The following is a 17,231-nucleotide window of genomic DNA, read 5'->3' as shown; positions in this document are numbered from 1 at the left end:
TGTTGTTAAGCCAAGTTTTTCCTAATTTCCAAAAATATATGCTTGCCAGTGGGCTACACGGCACTGACAATACAGACGTTATTTATTTATTTATTGATTGACATTTATTTACTGGGATTTTCCATGTAGGTGTAAGTTGCCTCTTTTTAGCATAGGCCCTGGGAGAAAAGCTCCAAGTATATTACATGTATAAAAGGTACAAAAAGAACATATCAAAAATGACAAAGACTTTTAAGCAGAATGAATACAAACAGAACACAGTAAAACCTAGAGTTTTACAAAAGAAAACAGCACATATCAATAGATAATTGCATAAGTCATGACTAAAACATAATAGATGAGTACAACCATGGTCAAAACAAAGAAAGATGAAGGAAAGAGAAGAGAAAGTCATTAGTGAAGACATGCTTTTAAAAATGAAGTTTGAGGAAAAAAAGTATTTAAGTAATTGATATGATCTGAAATCAGATGAAAGAAGGTGGGGAAAAAAACAGGTCGTGAACCAGGACATTTTGTAGGGAAATGGGTGTAATAAAAATAAGTGGGGATAAGGGTGTAGGGAGAAGAGTAGGAAGTGGTAAGGAAATGGGGAGAGGAAAGTAATTGGTTTAGGGAAAAGAGACGATAGAGACACAGCCTGTAAATATATGTCAATATAGCATCCTTAAATCAGGTGAGGGATAGTAAAGCTTATAAGGTGAGGGATAGTAAAGCTTAGAATACTCTGTATATATGGATTTGAATGTTTGCCTAGCCAGGAAATGAGCAGGAGGGCACCAAATCATTCATTAGGTATTGTTTTAATTTAGACTTGAAAGATTTCACGTGAGGTGTTTGTTTAAGGGCAAACATGATGGAGTTGCATATTTCAGAAATATGGGAAGAACAGAGTGGGTGATTTAGTCATTAGGAATAGTTTCTACCTGCTGAGGTAAATGGTTTGTTTGGCGAGTTGAGTGCTGAAGTGTGTGAGTTTGGCCAGGACATGTTTCAGGTTTGTGAATAAAGTTATGTGTGGTAAGTAGTTGAGCTAGACTCAGGGGTGAGGCAGTTCTTGCCAGTAAAGCTGCTTTAGTGTTACACAGTGGTGAGGTTTGCATGCTACATTTGTATCAGTTCTGACTACTTTGTTGTAACGTAGCTTAAGAAGATTGATCTGGGTTGCCTGAAGATTAATGACAAGAGGGGCTGCATAAAAGTGGGCTGGAACATGTAACACTAAAGCACTGCATTTTCTAGCATATAGGGTGCCAATTTTTGGATGATTGTTTTACATCTTTTACATGGTAGTCAAATTTCAGGTTATCATGAAGTGTTACACATAGTAGCTTAGTGTGGGTTACTAATTATATGGTTATGTTGTTTCTGAAGGTTAGAGTGAGGAGATATTTTCAGGTAGAGAGGTATTTCAGATTGAGTAGACTGAGCTTTTATTGTTTTTGGGGTTTAGAAGATGTTGGGAATCAGATAGCCTTGTTTCAATAGAGGTAAGGAATCCTGGAATAGCTCATGGAATGCATCTGTTTTTTAGCAGCACCAGTTAAAGTGTAGACATCCACATACCTGATGACTTTTGCATATCTGCTTGATGAATGGACTTCATTCACAAATAAGATGATTAAGTGGGGGCCTAAAACTGAGACCAGGAGAACTCCAGTTGATGTGGGAAAGAAAACAGAGATATTAGTTTGCCATTTTATAGCCTGTTGTCTGAAAAGCAGGTAGCTGTCAAACCAAGTGGGTTTTGATTTGTAATGGTTATGAAGTTGAGGAGAGTCATAGTAGTGCAATAGTTAGGGCAGATGTTATGCTGTAGTGAATCAGTTATTCCATATGAGTATCAAATCAACCACTTTCCATCTGTAACGTAAAAATGTTAACTATTATGCCAACTTCAAACACATTTCATTTACCCCATTGGTGTTGCCTTGGTCATGGTTGGAATGGTCTGGAAAAGATCAATTCTCACATTACTAACAAATACATAAACTGTAATTAAATTAAACAACCCATATCTCTAAATATAAAGTCTAACCTACTGAACAGAAATATTTACAAAGGAGTGGCATGTGGTATTATATATGCCATTTAATTATATGTTATCTTTCAGACTGCACTTAACAAAATAATCTTATGCTCATCTGTTTTTACGTCAACTGGAAAATGCAAAATATTGAGACTGGATCGTACTACAAGTAACCACACAGCTGTATACTCCCCCAAAAAACTGTTTAACTTATTCAGGCCAACTGACATCACAAGAAAAATAATTATAATGACAATACTCAACTTACCTTTCACATTTATTTTGAAGGATGAATTTATAGGCTGCTGTAATGCTGTATGATTAATTCTGCAGGTAATTAATGAGTCTATTTTTGCTGGAACGGTGATGTTACTTTGCACTTGATATGTCTTATCTTCATATAAACGAACATCTGGTTGGGTTACATGAAGCTCTCTGTCATCCTCCCACCAGGTAACAAGGATGTCTGCAGGGTAGAATCCTACAGATATACAGCTTAATGTCACATTTGTATTAAACATAACTTGCTCCGTTGGCCCAGAAACTGATGGAAGGGAAGGCTCTCCTTAAATGAATGAAATGGAAAGAATAAGTAAAATATGACAAATATAATAAATGAGTTACCATTGGCTATACAAATGGAACAAAACAATTTATAATAAGTAGTCAGGTCTGGTCATGAAACGAGAAAATACTGCTGATGTATTTACATGTTAACATGAACTTCTCAAAAAGAACTTAAGAGCATCATTGTATTATTTTTTTTTTCAATAATCATTTCTTATTATTTTTCACAACCATATTACAAATTCACACATTATATACAGTATATACAAAATGCTTCCATTGGTTAATTTCACATATATATCAACCTCATGTATTGATCAAAGGTACAGCACTAACAATCAAAAGGAAAATAAAAAAAAAAAAAAAAATCCAACATTAACAAATCCAAGCCAACAATCTGTCTTTTCTGTACATTTTCTATCTAATCTAAGGTTGATTTAGACTATATTCTGGTTCCCGAGAAAAAGTGGATAGTAACCTCTTAAGCCAAAATAATATTAAAAATTTGCTCCCATATTTTTATGTTGTTGATATTTTTCTTGTGATCAATAATTAACAGTTTATGTGCTAAGATGTGTTTTATTGCCAACAATCTGAAATTTTCCCACGATGTCTGGGCTGGGTTCAACCAATTTGTGGCTATATATAATTTCATTAATAGGCAAATATTGTATTATATCAGTAAGGTGTAAACAATGGATGCAAAAAGAACACAGATCCAATAGCGAGTTAGAAGTCAGTGCTTTACTGTGTTATTCACATAAGAACAAGGAGTTCCACATAAGCTATAATCCATAAAACCATGTTCAAGTGTACTATTCCCAACCCTGTTAATGCCCACAACCCTAACCCAAACTTTAACCATAAACCTAACCTTAACTGTAACCACCATACTAAAGTGAATTACTCCTAATCATGTCACTGCCCCAGCCATAACGTTAACTCTAACCCAAACCCTAATCCTGACCCGAACCCTAACCACCATACTCGTCTACTACTCCCAACCCTGTCACTCCCCTAACCTTAACAATAACCCTTACCCTAACCACCATACTCAAGTGTATTACTCCTAACCCTGTCACTGCCCTTAACCATAAGTACCATAATCAAGTGTACTACTCCTAACCCTGCCACTGCACCTAACCCCAGCCGTAACCCTAACCCTAACCACCATACTCACGTGTACTACTTCAAACCCTGTCACTGTCCCTAACCTCACCCAAACCCTAACCCTAAAAACCATACTGAAAAGAATTACTCTTAACCCTGTCACTGCATCTAATCCTAACCCTAAACCTAACCCTAACCCAAACACTGTCACCTCCCCTAACCTTGACAGTATCCCTAACCCTAACACTAACCACCATACTCAAGTGTACTACTCCTAACCCTGCCACTGCCTTTAATCCTAATCCTAACCCTAACCCTAACCCTAACCCAAACCCTAACCACCACACTCAAGTGTACTATCCCTAACCCAACCACTGCCCCTAACCCTAGTCATCATGCTGACGTGTACTACTCCTAAGCCTGTCACTGTCCCAACTCAACCCTTAAGCCTAAGCCTAACAACCATCAAGTGCAGTACTCCTAACTCTGTCACTGCCCCAACCCTACCCCTAACCCCAATATTCAAGTGTACTACTTCTAACACTATCACTGCCCTTAACCCTAACTCTTATGATAGCCATCATATTTAAGTGCACTAAGCCTAAGTCTGTTAATGCCCTTAACCATAAGCCTATCCCTAACGACCATACTCAAGTATACTACTTCTAACCCTATCACTGCCCCTATCCCTAACCAATACCTCTCAGCCTGGATGAACCTAGATCCTTGAAATGTATGAACATCCAGCTAAAAATATGAGCACCTTATTAAGATGATATTTGAAAAGCAAATAGCACATAACTCTTCTCACTTCCCGTAGGAATGTGGGATACATCTCAGAAGCACAAGTTTAAAAAACAAAATATGAAAAAAATGATGCAAAATATAAATATGCACATTGTCAAAGAGTTAGCGTAAAAGCTGTAGACTTTAATGAACTGTACTGCAAAATTCTACTGCATAAGGTTATTTATTCTGGCTTCAAAAAAGGGGAGATGTAATATGTGTGTCCTCTTACTTTACATTAATGTTTCCACTAGTATGTTTGCCATGTAATGTAGTGTTCTGTTTCTGAGGAGCTTTAAAAAATCACATGTGATGAAGGGGATTCATAAGATTTTGTGGAGGTGTAAACCATGTCTGAAAATATATACATATGTCTAACATGACGGATATTCTGTGCAGGAGTAAATCAAGCCTGAAAATAGAAACATTCCTGTAAAATACAAACATTTGAGAGGTGTTGTCCAACTCTCATTGTTACCTTATGTAAACTGTTTCCTTAACAGTACCACAAGACACAGAAGCACACACTTCACATAAACATAACCACACAGCACATCTGTCCCCATTCTCAGCCCTTATTCTAACCATAACTTGCTGGCACTTGCACACACACTCTACCATTAATAGGGAGGTCTTTGGAATATCTAACGACTTCACCCAGCACTCATTAAAACAAAACACCTTCATGCAAGCCAACCTCATACACCACATGGAAGACTGATGTTCCCAGCACTGACATTTCCCATCATGGGATCAAAACTCCAGTCAATCAAAAACACATCAGATTACTTTGTTGATAATAGCAGATTTGCCAAAATGAAGTGCAACCGTATATATCTATATTTATATCTATATTCGTATACCTATCTATCTATACATCTATATCTATACCTATATATATATATATATATATATATATATATATATATATATATATATGTGTGTATATATGTATATACACACACACACACACACACACACACACACACACACACACACACACACACGTGGATGTACCTATATAGCAGGAGAGGGTATGAATGGAGAGATAAGTCAGCAAGCAAAGGAGAGTAGTATTGCTGAAACTGAATTCATCCTCAGGTTTTGATGAGTACCTTCCTGAGGTAGACCCTGTTTTTCACAAAATCTCAGCATGACAATACCGATATATAAACGGTGTTTACATTGCATATATCATGGACAGAATTAGGTCAAAAATTAAAAATGATAGCTGGGTACACAACACCCAGGATGAAAACTGGCCAATCATGGTAGGTGCACTGGTGCCAGGACTGAAAAAAATGACAGTGAAGAATCCCCAAAATATGGAAACATTCCTACAGTGGAGCCAGGTCACACCCTGGGGTAGGATGGCCCTCCTGTTGATGAAGGAAATAGAAGTCTGCAAAAATCACAAAAACTGATAGCCCAAAGAAGAGACATAAAGATGATAGAGTAGACTATTGAGAATAATAAAGAAATTATCTATTGTTACTATTATGCAAAAAACCCACAATTACCAGACACACGATATACAAAAAGATTAAGAGAGAAATTAGAGGAAAGAAAAATACTTTCACGAGAAAAACTGTCAGAAGGTAGAAATAAAAATTTGTGGTCAGTAATACAATAGATTTGTGAAAAACAGTATATAGACCAAGAAACTTTGATCTGTTTGCAAAAAGAAGATTCTGAGGAATTGTGAAAATGTAAACAACAAAGCCTAGATATTTTTGAAAAATATAAAAATGAAATATGGTCATGGGAAAGAAAGAGACATTTGATTTGGTGCAATATTTATGCAAAGGAGCAAGCCAAATTAATCAACATAAAGAAGACAGTCCCAATGATATTTGAAGAGAAATGCAGTCAAAGGCATCCAGACATGGACATATTGACAATAAAAATAATATCACAAACAGAAAATGTAGAAAAAAACATTAGTAAAGTAGAAGTAAAAAAAATAGAAGTTGAAGTTATGGAGTGCCTGCAAAGTGAAGGATTTGGTGTAGAAGGCCTAACACAGTTTATATCGCAGCATGATGCAATGAGTCTCTAAAGTAAGGAGAAATAGGAAGATCGGGAGACATCTGATTAAGAAATATGAACATGGGAAAGGAAAACAGATTGAATATGGTGTAATATCTATGGAAAGAAGAAAGCAAAACTAATCAATACAAAATGAGCAGCAGCAAAGATATTTCAAGGGAAATACAGGCAAAGGAATCCAGACATGGAAAACTTGACAATACAAAAAATAAGAAGACAAAGAGGAAATGTAGAAAAGGAGATAAGTAATGGAGAAGTTAAAGAAATAGAAACTGAGGTTATGAAGTACCTCTGAAGTGAATTACTCAGTGTAGAAAATCTAATTCAGAAAGTACCACAAGATAGAACAATGGGCCTCCAAATTTAGGGGAAAACAGTGGAATGGGAAACAATTTGTCACGTGCCATATGAAGATATTTCAGAGCCTTCCACTGGAAACCACTATAAACATTCACTTGAAGCTGGACAGCAAGGGAAGGAACAGGAAACTGTGGAAACTCTGATACAGTTAATGTTGAGGAGGGACAGGCCAGTGAGTCTATAAAATGCCTACAGAAAATGGAAAACAAAAAATGTGCCCTCAGTTTAGAAGAAAATGAGCTAAGAGAAGAGTTATTAAGATCAATGAAAGAAACAGACTGTAGAAGGTTAATAAAACCCAAAACGTCAGAAGTTTGATAAAAAAAAGTAAATCCGTAATTAGGAGTGTTCATAGAGATCATTGCGATATAACAGAAGTAAACTGGATATATTACTGTGCAACTAAATTAATGATTGATAAATGTTTACCACAAGAACTGATGGTAGTGATGGAAAGGAAGTTAAGAAGTTGAATACAATCACTGAAGTATAGCACAGAGAAAAATACAAGAATTGTCACTGTTAGAACAGTATAGAAGAGGAAACAGATAAAAAACACGATAAAAGCAATGAGCAGTATTAGAACAGATCGGGATCTATTATGCACTATTACAAATAACAAAATAAAAATCTCAGCATAGGTGGACAAACTTAAAAGACACAAATAAATATAAAGGAAAAGTACAAAATAAGCAAGTTTTTGATGACTCAAAAAAGTTTTATATAGAATTGGGAAACAAGGTAGAAAGAATTGAAAGACCACCAGAAAAAGAAGAAAGAGATACATTTTGGAGATGTATAAAGATTCTGTGGAACATAACAAAGATGCTAAATGGACAGAAGTAAAAGAAAGAATAAGAAGTTTAAAGGTACAGGATATGAAATGGGATGAAGTAACAGCCAGAGAGATTGAAACAAAGTTAAGAAAAGCCTCTAATTGGAACACCCCAGTCCCAGGTGCAATATCTAACTTCTGGTTAAAAGTATTAACACCTTTACACAAAGATTTAGCCATGAGTAGGAACTATTTATATGCTCACACTGGAATTAATGCTAACAGAGATTATAGTCATTTAGAAGAAAAATGAATTATGGTAATAGAACAAAAGGGCAAAAAAAGAAAGTCGTATGGAACAAACAATTATTTGTCGTTAAAGTTATAGCAGAGAAAATGTAACAACGGAAAGAATCTAAGTATGGCATGGATTGACTGCAAAAAAGTATTTTATAGTATCCCACATTCATGGATAAAAGAGTGCTTAAAATGTATAGCATATACCCTACACTGATCGACTGCATTACAGTGACCATGAAACAATGGCAGACCAATTTGCAATTTAGCCATGATAAAGGACAAATTATTATTCCTGGGATAAAATCTCAAAGGGGGGTATTCCATGGTGACTCTCTGTCAACGCTGCTATTCTGCCTTGTCCTTAACCCATTAAGCTGTCTACTTAACAGCTTAGGCCATAGTTATAATTTGTCTCCTAGAAAATAACAAAATATAAAGACTTTTCATCTTCTCTTTGTTGCTGATTTAAAACAGTATAGCTCATCAGATGAGGAATTGAAAACACAACTGCAAGTTGTCAAAATTTGTTCAGATGATATATGAATGTCATTTTGTCTTGATAAATGTGCAAAATAAACTTTTAAAGCAGGAAAACTGCAGCACCAAGAAAACATCAGTTTGCAACAAGAGTGTGATATACAAGGACTTGAGCAAGAGGGAGTATATAAATATGCTGGAATTGATAAAGGATCAGCAATAAAACATGAACAAATGCAAATAAAAACTCAGTAAGTAATACTTTAGAAGACTTAAATTAATCCTGAAAACAGCATTGACATCTAGGAGCAAACTCCAAGCTATAAACCAACTTGCTCTTCCTGTCCTAACTTTGCACTTTTGGAGTTACTGACTGGCCCCAAAATGTGTTGGATAGATTAGACAGGAAAACAAGAAGGATGCTTCATGCTCACCAAATGATTTATAAAACTCATTGCATGCAAAGATTATATATTCCCCGTTCTGAAGGAGGGATGGATCTCCTTGAAATTGATTTCATGTTTAGATCTGCAATTGTGAGACACCACACATATCCGCTGACCTCACAAGACTGAAATGTAGTGAAAGTTTTGAAACACGAGGAGAATAAATCTAAGATGACTTCCCTGCTTAGTCGGGCAGATGCATATCGATGTCAAGCAGAAGTGGCAAACAAACTTTAATTAGATAAAAATCAGGCAGCAACTAAATGTGCCAAAAAATAAATGAAAGAATATAAGGTGAAGGATCAGATGAGAATACAAGAAATGTGGAAAATGCATAAATATAGTTGCAAGTATAGAAAACTTCTGGAAGAATATTATGTTGATCAGGAATGAATGCAGGAATGGTTAAGGAGAGACGAATTCAAACCAAGAGATGAGAGGTTTATACTGGTGGTACAAGATAGTGGGCTATGTACATGTTGATTTAAAAAGTGCATTGAACATGTGGGAGGAACAAGCAAACAAATGTAGGTTTTGTAAAACAGAATTGGAAACAGTTGCGCACCTCATTGCTGGTTGTAATATACTAATGGGAGAAGGACTGTATACTGAAAGGCACAATAATGTGGCAAGACTATTATAGTGGTGATTGTAGAAACATTAATTGAAGTGGCTGAAAAACACTAGAAATGTGAGTCACAAAGCATCATAGAAAATTATGAAGTCTACATCACCTGAGATCATCCATTACCGACAGTTCAAAAGATAGATGCTAGAAAAACAGATATAGTGGTCCATGAAAAAAGAAAAAAGTCACATTGATCATTGAAGTTGCCACACCCACTGACTACAGTGTCTTGTGTATAGAGAGACACAAAGTCATAATATATCAGGATATACAGGCAGAAACGAGAACAATGTGGAAGAAAGATACCCAGAGAGTTCCAATAGTAGTAGGAGCAAATGCGCTCATAAAAAAGACTCGACAATCATATTTAGATATGTTACCAATACATGTAACTCTGTACGAATTACAGGAGTCATAACTTGGCACATTGCAATTGCTGCGAGTAGCACTTATGGCTAATATCAAAGACTGAAAATATACTAATTTCATGAACTTTAATTGTACTTTGAATTAAGAATGGGGTTCATTCCCTTCATGGTATTAGAAACGCAAAAAATTTGGAAAAATTAAAAAACAGGAGAAACCTCCTGCCATTTTTGTCTCCCCAGGGCCCTGATAATGCATTATTCCACCTTCAAAAGTCGAGCAAATCTAGATTGCTTTTGTCAAGTCCATATCAAGCATAAACTACAGGTTGCTAAAGAACCCTCTGAACAATAGAGTTGCCATGTGAAATTAGCAGCCAAACTCGCCTAGATACTTAAAAAAATGTTAATGGGTGGATGGCAGCACTTTATCTAGAGCCAACTTCCAGTACCTAAATTTAACCCCTCCACAGACACTTTCCTTAAAAAAATTGTCCTTCCTTTGACATCATACATTAAGACTTCCACATCATCTTTCCTACTTCTATTAATTTATTGACGCAAAGGAAACTTAATTTTCTCTAAACCCTACAGTGTTTCTCTGTCCTTGCCCATATTTCTCCCTTCTTGCAATCCTCACTATTTTTTGCCCAATTACATCTGTCATAAACGTTCAATTTATTCATATATCTGTTATTTACAGCTCCTTGCAATCTTCTTCCTCAATTCCACTGTGAACTGCATACCACCCTCTCAGGTTTATCCCATTTCTATTTCCCTTGTCCAGTTTGAACAAACAAAACATCTAACTCTAGGATGATAGGATCATGGTATGTTACTAGGCTATTGTCCATGAGGCCCTTACAAGCTTAGCCAAGAACTTAGCCCATGTTCTGACAAGTCAGCACCCGATGACCCTGTCCAGCAGGGACACAAGTGGAATTCTAGGGGTGTATTTTCTGTTCCCCATCCAGTTATCCAGGTTGTGCTTAAAAAGGGATAATGATGTACTATGCTGAATGTGGAGATGCGGTCTACTGCACAGAAGGGGTGAGTATCTGGGACACAAATCTGTGCCACCACGTCCTATTGATGTTACAGACCAGATTGAGGTCACGCATGCTGGTTATTCGAGTGGAGCTCGACTTGTGGATATGCAGCAGTCCCATCAAAGCGAGGTCGAAGATTGCTTTGTAGTTAAGACAGGGGGCAGCATTTGAAGAGTCTGTATGAGACTGAGTGGAGGGATAGGGCTTTTAGCCTGTCTGTGTAGGGCAGATGATTGAGGCCTTGGATTTTCCTGGTGAGGAACGTCTGTGTTCTCTCCAGCCCCTGAATGCACTTTTTGAGGTACATGCAGAAAGGGGCAATATACTCAATAATTGGTCTTATAAGGGAAGAATACAAGGATGTTATGACTTCCATGTCCCTGGTCGAGATACTCTTACAAATGAGGTGGGCCATGTAGAAAGTTTTCCATACAATGGATGCAATATGGGTGGCACAGTTGTGGAGCGGTAGAATTGTTGCCTCACAGCAAGAGGTTCTCTGGTTTGATTCTTGGCTGGGATGCCTTCTGTGTGGAGTCTACATGTCCTCCCTGCATTCATGTGGGTTTCCTCCAGGTGATCTGGTTTCCTTCCAGATTAAAAGGCATGTATCTGGAGTGTTTCTCCCCAGGCCTCCGCTGAAAATTAGCTTTGTTCCAAGTTAGGACTTTCCTGGTTAACAAATATTAAATAAATAAATATGGTGGTGAAAAGTCAGTTTGTTATCAACCTGGGTGCCCAAGTCACTTACATCTGTTTGTGTTTCAATTTTTCTTCCATATACCACTGCTAATTCTTCTGTAAGCACATCCCTCCACATATATGGATTGTCATCACATTTCCAACACATTGTCTGATTTCATTACTTTCTGGAGGTTCCCTATGATACATGATAGAAAAATTCTCTGTAACACAGAAGTTCTCTCTCTCTCACTATCTCTCTATTGACGTCTGTCTTTGTCTCTCTTTCTCTCTCTCGTTTTCCTGTTTGTTTCTGTAGTTCAAACTGGTTAGTTTCAGAAATTAAACTGCTGGAAAGTAAAATCAAACTGTGACTCCTCAACTTCACCTGCATTTGAGAAAATATATCTACTGTGACTAAGATTTGCTCTTATTCTACTGACTGATGCTTTATATCACTTATTATTTTTTTTAAAAAAAACTTATGACCTGTTTTATTATATTTCACAACTGCTTGTTCTTGATTACATTTTGCTGATTAAGTGAAGTTTTTTGACCCATATTTTGGATAGAAGAGAATATTATTTGAATGATGGCATGATAAGTACTGAGATAGCACAGCACACCCAGTTATTTACGACACTTTTTGTTGATGACCCAAAAAACAGACCAACTCATCATTTCTAAGTTCCTGACTTTTCTCTCCATTGCCTAACTGTTTGACTCTGAGTGAGTCACTTAACCCAACACTGCTTCTGGGGTAAGTCTGAAAAAGGTCCATGGAGATCAGTGCTCTGCCCAAGAAAATAAATACAAATAAAAACAAATAAAATAAACTGCAGGTGAAGACAATCACTACATCTAAAAGATCTATCATGGGAAGCTCATGGGTGAAAAACAAAAGCACTTAGTATATTGTTTTTATCTTGGAATATATTGCTCAGCTTACTTGATGCACCTTTTTTCTGGTGCATATTTTCATGGAGCACAGACTTAAGCAATCCCAGGTGTGGACATTCTGACAGATTTGCATGTTTATCTGGAGTTTTACCATTGTTAGTGTTGGAGACGTGATGATACCAAGTGATTACAATATTGCAGTTACCGGGGTGCTCTGCTTAAGTCAGACAGAAGGGATCTATATGTTGTTATCAATGGATAAGACCTGGGATCCTTTAGTTATAAGATTACACCAATATATATATATATATATATATATATATATATATATATATATATATATATATATGCTATTTTTGGAACCAAAAACAGTGGCCTGGAGTCATAGAGATTATTTATAATGGTCTGGTAATATGTGAAGTCATAAATTGTGTTGTATAGCCAGGACATAACAGAGGTCTGGATCATTATATCTCATTTGGTTAGCAATGGTGATATTTATCCAATTTTAAACATGCATGCTGGACTAAACTAATTGTTCTAGGTCAGCAATTTGTTACAGGGGTTTGAGAAGTGCTGTGGGTTTGAACTAAAAGCATAGAAAACTAGCGTTTTTTTAAACTGTGCTATGGATCTAAAAATGCTTACTTTTCATGTGATTTCTAAGTAACATAAAAAAACAAAAACAAACAGAAAGCCTCTAACCTACATATCACCAAAGACATATATTATAGATTTAATTACGTTCACTGGCACCTAATTCTAGACCTTGCTAATATATACCTGGGTCCTTATATTCTTTGGAGAGACAAGTTATAAAAATAATAAATATATATCATTACATCCAGTCCTTACACAGGATGCCGCGGTGATATGGCGGTAGCGTTGTTACCACCACACAAGAGGAGGTTCTCCTCGAGATCAGCTGGGCCTATCATTAGCAGACCGGAGTTCCACTGTGGCAACACCTTACTGGGAAAAGCCAAAAGACAAACAACAACATCCAGTCCTTACACAAATTATTCAGAACTGGCTAGCAATAACATGATTCAGCAGGAAGATCTCCTCCTTTAAACTCCAGAGTTCAGTCCTGATTTCTAAGCACTGTGTAAGTTGAATTATTTATATTCTACCCATGTCTACATGGAATTTCTCTTGTTATGCCAGTTTTTTTCCTAATTTCCAGTGGGCTACACTGCACTGACCATACAGACATTATTTATTTATTGACTGATTGACATTTATTCACAGGGATTTTTAATGTGTGGGTAAGTTGCCCCTTTTTGCCAGAGGCCCTGGGAGAAAAGTTCCAAGTATAATATATGTACAAAAGGTACAAAGAGAATGTATGAAAAATGACAACGAATTTTAAACAGAATTAAACATTACTTATCAATAGCTAACAATTGTGTTAGTCGTGAATCAACGCTAATGCATGAGTACAACCATGGTCAAAACAAAGAAAGATGAAGGAAAGAGAAGAGAATGTCTTTAGTGAAAGCATGCTTTCAAAAAATGAAGTTTAAGGAAAAAAGTATGCAAAGCAATGGGTGCGATTTGAAAGGAGATGAAAGAAGGTGTGAAAAGAACAAGGTACTGAACCAGAAATTTTTGAAGGGGAATATATGTAATAAAAATTAGTGGGGGTGAGGAAGTATGGTGAAGAGTATGAAGTATTAAGGAATGGGGAGAGGAAAGTAAGTGATTTAGGGAAAAGGGATGATAGACACAACCTGTAAATATATGTCAATATAGCATCCTTAGATCAAGTGAGGGATAGTAAAGCTTATAAGGTGAGGGATACTAAAGCTTAGAATGCTCTGCATATACAGATTTGAATTTTTGCCTAGCCAGGAAATGAGAAGGAGGACAGCAATGCATTTATCAGGCATTGTTTTAATTCAGACTTGAAAATTTTCACTTAAGGTATTTGTTTAAGGGCAAACAGGATGAAGTTCCATATTTCAGAAATATGGGAAGAACAGAGTGGGTTACCAGCAGAGTTGATGATTTAGTTATTAAGAGTTGTTTTTACTTGCTAAGTTAAGAGGTCTGTTTGGTGAGTAGTGTTAAATGATGTGGGTTAGGCCAGGACATGTTTCAAGTTTGTGAATAAAGTTATGTGTGTTAAGTAGTTGAGATAGACTCAGGGAGTGAGGCAGTTGTTGCCAGTATAGCTGCTTTACTATTACTACGTGGTGAGGTTTGCATGCTGCATAAATATCAGATTTGACGACTTTGTTGTAACATAGCTCAAGTAAATTGATCTGAGTTGCCTGAAGATTAGTGATAATAGGGACTGCATAGAGTTGGGCTAGAATGTAGAAAGCCGGATCATTGCATTTTCTAGCATAGGGAGTGCCAATTTTTGGATGATTGTTTTACATCTTTTACATGGTAGTTAAATTTCAAGTTATTATAAATTATTACACCTATTAGCTTAGTGTGTGTAACTAATTCTATGGTTATGTTGTTTGTGGAGGTTAGAGTGAGGACAGATTTTTGGGTAGGGTAGACTGAGCCTTGATTGTTTTGGGGTTTAGAAGAAGTTGGGATACCATATAGCGATGTTTCAACAGAGGTAAGGGAATCCTGGGACAGTTGATGGAAGACATCTCTTTTTAGCAGCATCAATCAAAGTGGAGACATCCACATATCAGATGACTTTTGCATATCTGCTTGATGAATGGACTACAGTCACAAATAAGATGAATAAGCAGAGGCCTAAAACTGAGACCAGAAGGACTCTAATTGCTGTGGAAAAGAAAGCAGAGATGTTATTTTGCCATTTTATAGCCTGTTGTCTGCAGGACAGGTAGCTGTCAAACCAAGTGTAACTAGACCTACAGAACAATTGCTGTAGCTGTTTAGTGTGCAGTGGTGTCAGGCATCTTCAATAGGTTGAAGAAGACTGCAGAGACTAGGATTCCCTCATTTTTGCTTTGATTTGTGGTGGTTATGAAGTTAAGGAGAGTCGTAGGAGGGCTATGGTCAGGGCCGAAGTTATGATGTACTGGAGCAATTATCCCATATGAGAATCAAACCAGGAACTTTCTGTCTGTAAGGTAAACACTTTGACCATTATGCCACTTCAAACACATTTCATTTACCCCAATGGTGTTATTGCTTTGGTCATGTTTGAAAGTAGTCTGTAAAAGACCAGTTCTCACCTTACTAACAAATGTATTAACTGTAGTTAAATTAAACAACCCATATCTATAAATACAAAGTCTAACCTACTGAATAGAAATAATTACAATGGCGGGGCATGTGGTATTGTATATGCAATTTAATTATATGTTATCTTTCAGACTGCACTTAACAAAATAATCTTATGCTCATCTCTTTATAAATCACCTGGAAAATGCAAAATATATTAGGACTTGAACATACTAAAGGTACTCACATAGGTGTACACTCCCCCAAAAAAATGTTTACCGTATTCATGCCAACTGACATCGCAAGATGATCACCACTATGATATTCTCTAACACAGGGATATTGTTTTCTGAAAAATAATTATAATGACAGTACTCAACTTACCTTTCACATTTATTTTGAAGGATGAATTTATAGGCTGCTGTAATGCTGTATGATTAATTCTGCAGGTAATTAATGAGTCTATTTTTGCTGGAACGGTAATGTTACTTTGTACTTGATATGTCTTATCTTCATATAAACGAACATCTGGTTTGGTTACATGAAACTCTCTGTCATCCTCCCACCAGGTAACAAGGATGTTTGCAGGGTAGAATCCTACAGATATGCAGCTTAATGTCACATTTGTATTAAACATAACTTGATCTGCTGGCCCAGAAACTGATGGAAGGGAAGGCTCCCCTTTAATAAATGAAATGGAAAGAATAAATAAAATATGACAAATATACACAATAAATATAAAGCCATTGGCTATACAAATGAAACAAAACAATTTGTAATAAGTAGTTAACTCTGGTCATGAAATGAGAAAATACTGCTGATGTATTTATATGTAAACATGGACTTGTCAAACAGAAGTTAAGAGAATCATGGTGTTATATCAGTAAGGTGTTACAATGGATGCAAGAAGAAAACAGATCAGATAACAAGTTAGAAGTAACTGCTTTACTGTGTTATTAAAATATGAATAAGGATTTCCACATAAGCCATAATCTGTACCACCATACTTAAGTTTTCTACTCCTAACCCTGTCATTGCCCCAACCCTAACCCTAAGCATAACCCTAACCCAAATCCTAACCCTAACCCTAACCACCATACTCAAGTGCACTACTCCTAACCCTGTCACTGCCCCTAACCTTAACCCTAACCCCAATCACCATACTCAGGCGTACTCCTCTTAATCATGTCACTGTGACTAACCATAACCCTAACCTTAACCTAACCTAAAACATAACCACCAAACTCAAGTGTAGTAGTGCTAACGCTGTCAATCCCCTTAACCCTAACCCTAAAAACCATACTAAAGTGCATTACTGCTAACCCTGTCACTGCCTTGACCCTAACTGCCATACTCAAGCGTACTAGTCCTAACCCTGTCACTGTCCCAACACTAACACTAACCCGAACCCTAACCTCCACACTCAAGTGTACTGCAGGTAAGTCTGTTACTGCCCCTTACCCTAAGCCTAACCCTATCCCAAATGACCATATGCAAGTGTACTATTCCTAACCCTGCCACTGCTCCAAACTAGAACCCTAACCACCACACTC

At 36.7% G+C, this 17,231-nt stretch overlaps 1 protein-coding gene across 1 annotated transcript in view; it reads right to left on the bottom strand.

The window, feature by feature from the left end:
* Window positions 1-17,231, bottom strand: part of LOC122810810 (tyrosine-protein phosphatase non-receptor type substrate 1-like) — a 172,598-nt gene that overhangs the window by 20,568 nt on the left and 134,799 nt on the right. Inside the window, exons 2-3 of the mRNA XM_044082371.1 lie at window positions 16,063-16,359; window positions 2,295-2,591 (exon numbers count right to left, since the gene is read on the bottom strand). Coding sequence (XP_043938306.1) covers window positions 2,295-2,591; window positions 16,063-16,359 — 594 coding nt within the window. The remainder of the gene's footprint in view (window positions 1-2,294; window positions 2,592-16,062; window positions 16,360-17,231) is intronic.

The sequence above is a fragment of the Protopterus annectens genome, chromosome 9.part0 (genome assembly GCF_019279795.1).
Source record: "Protopterus annectens isolate FY-2018-M chromosome 9.part0, PAN1.0, whole genome shotgun sequence".
Taxonomy (NCBI): Eukaryota; Metazoa; Chordata; order Ceratodontiformes; family Protopteridae; genus Protopterus; species Protopterus annectens.
Note: the sequence above shows the minus strand (reverse complement) of the source record. Positions and strands in the feature narration are given on the sequence as shown.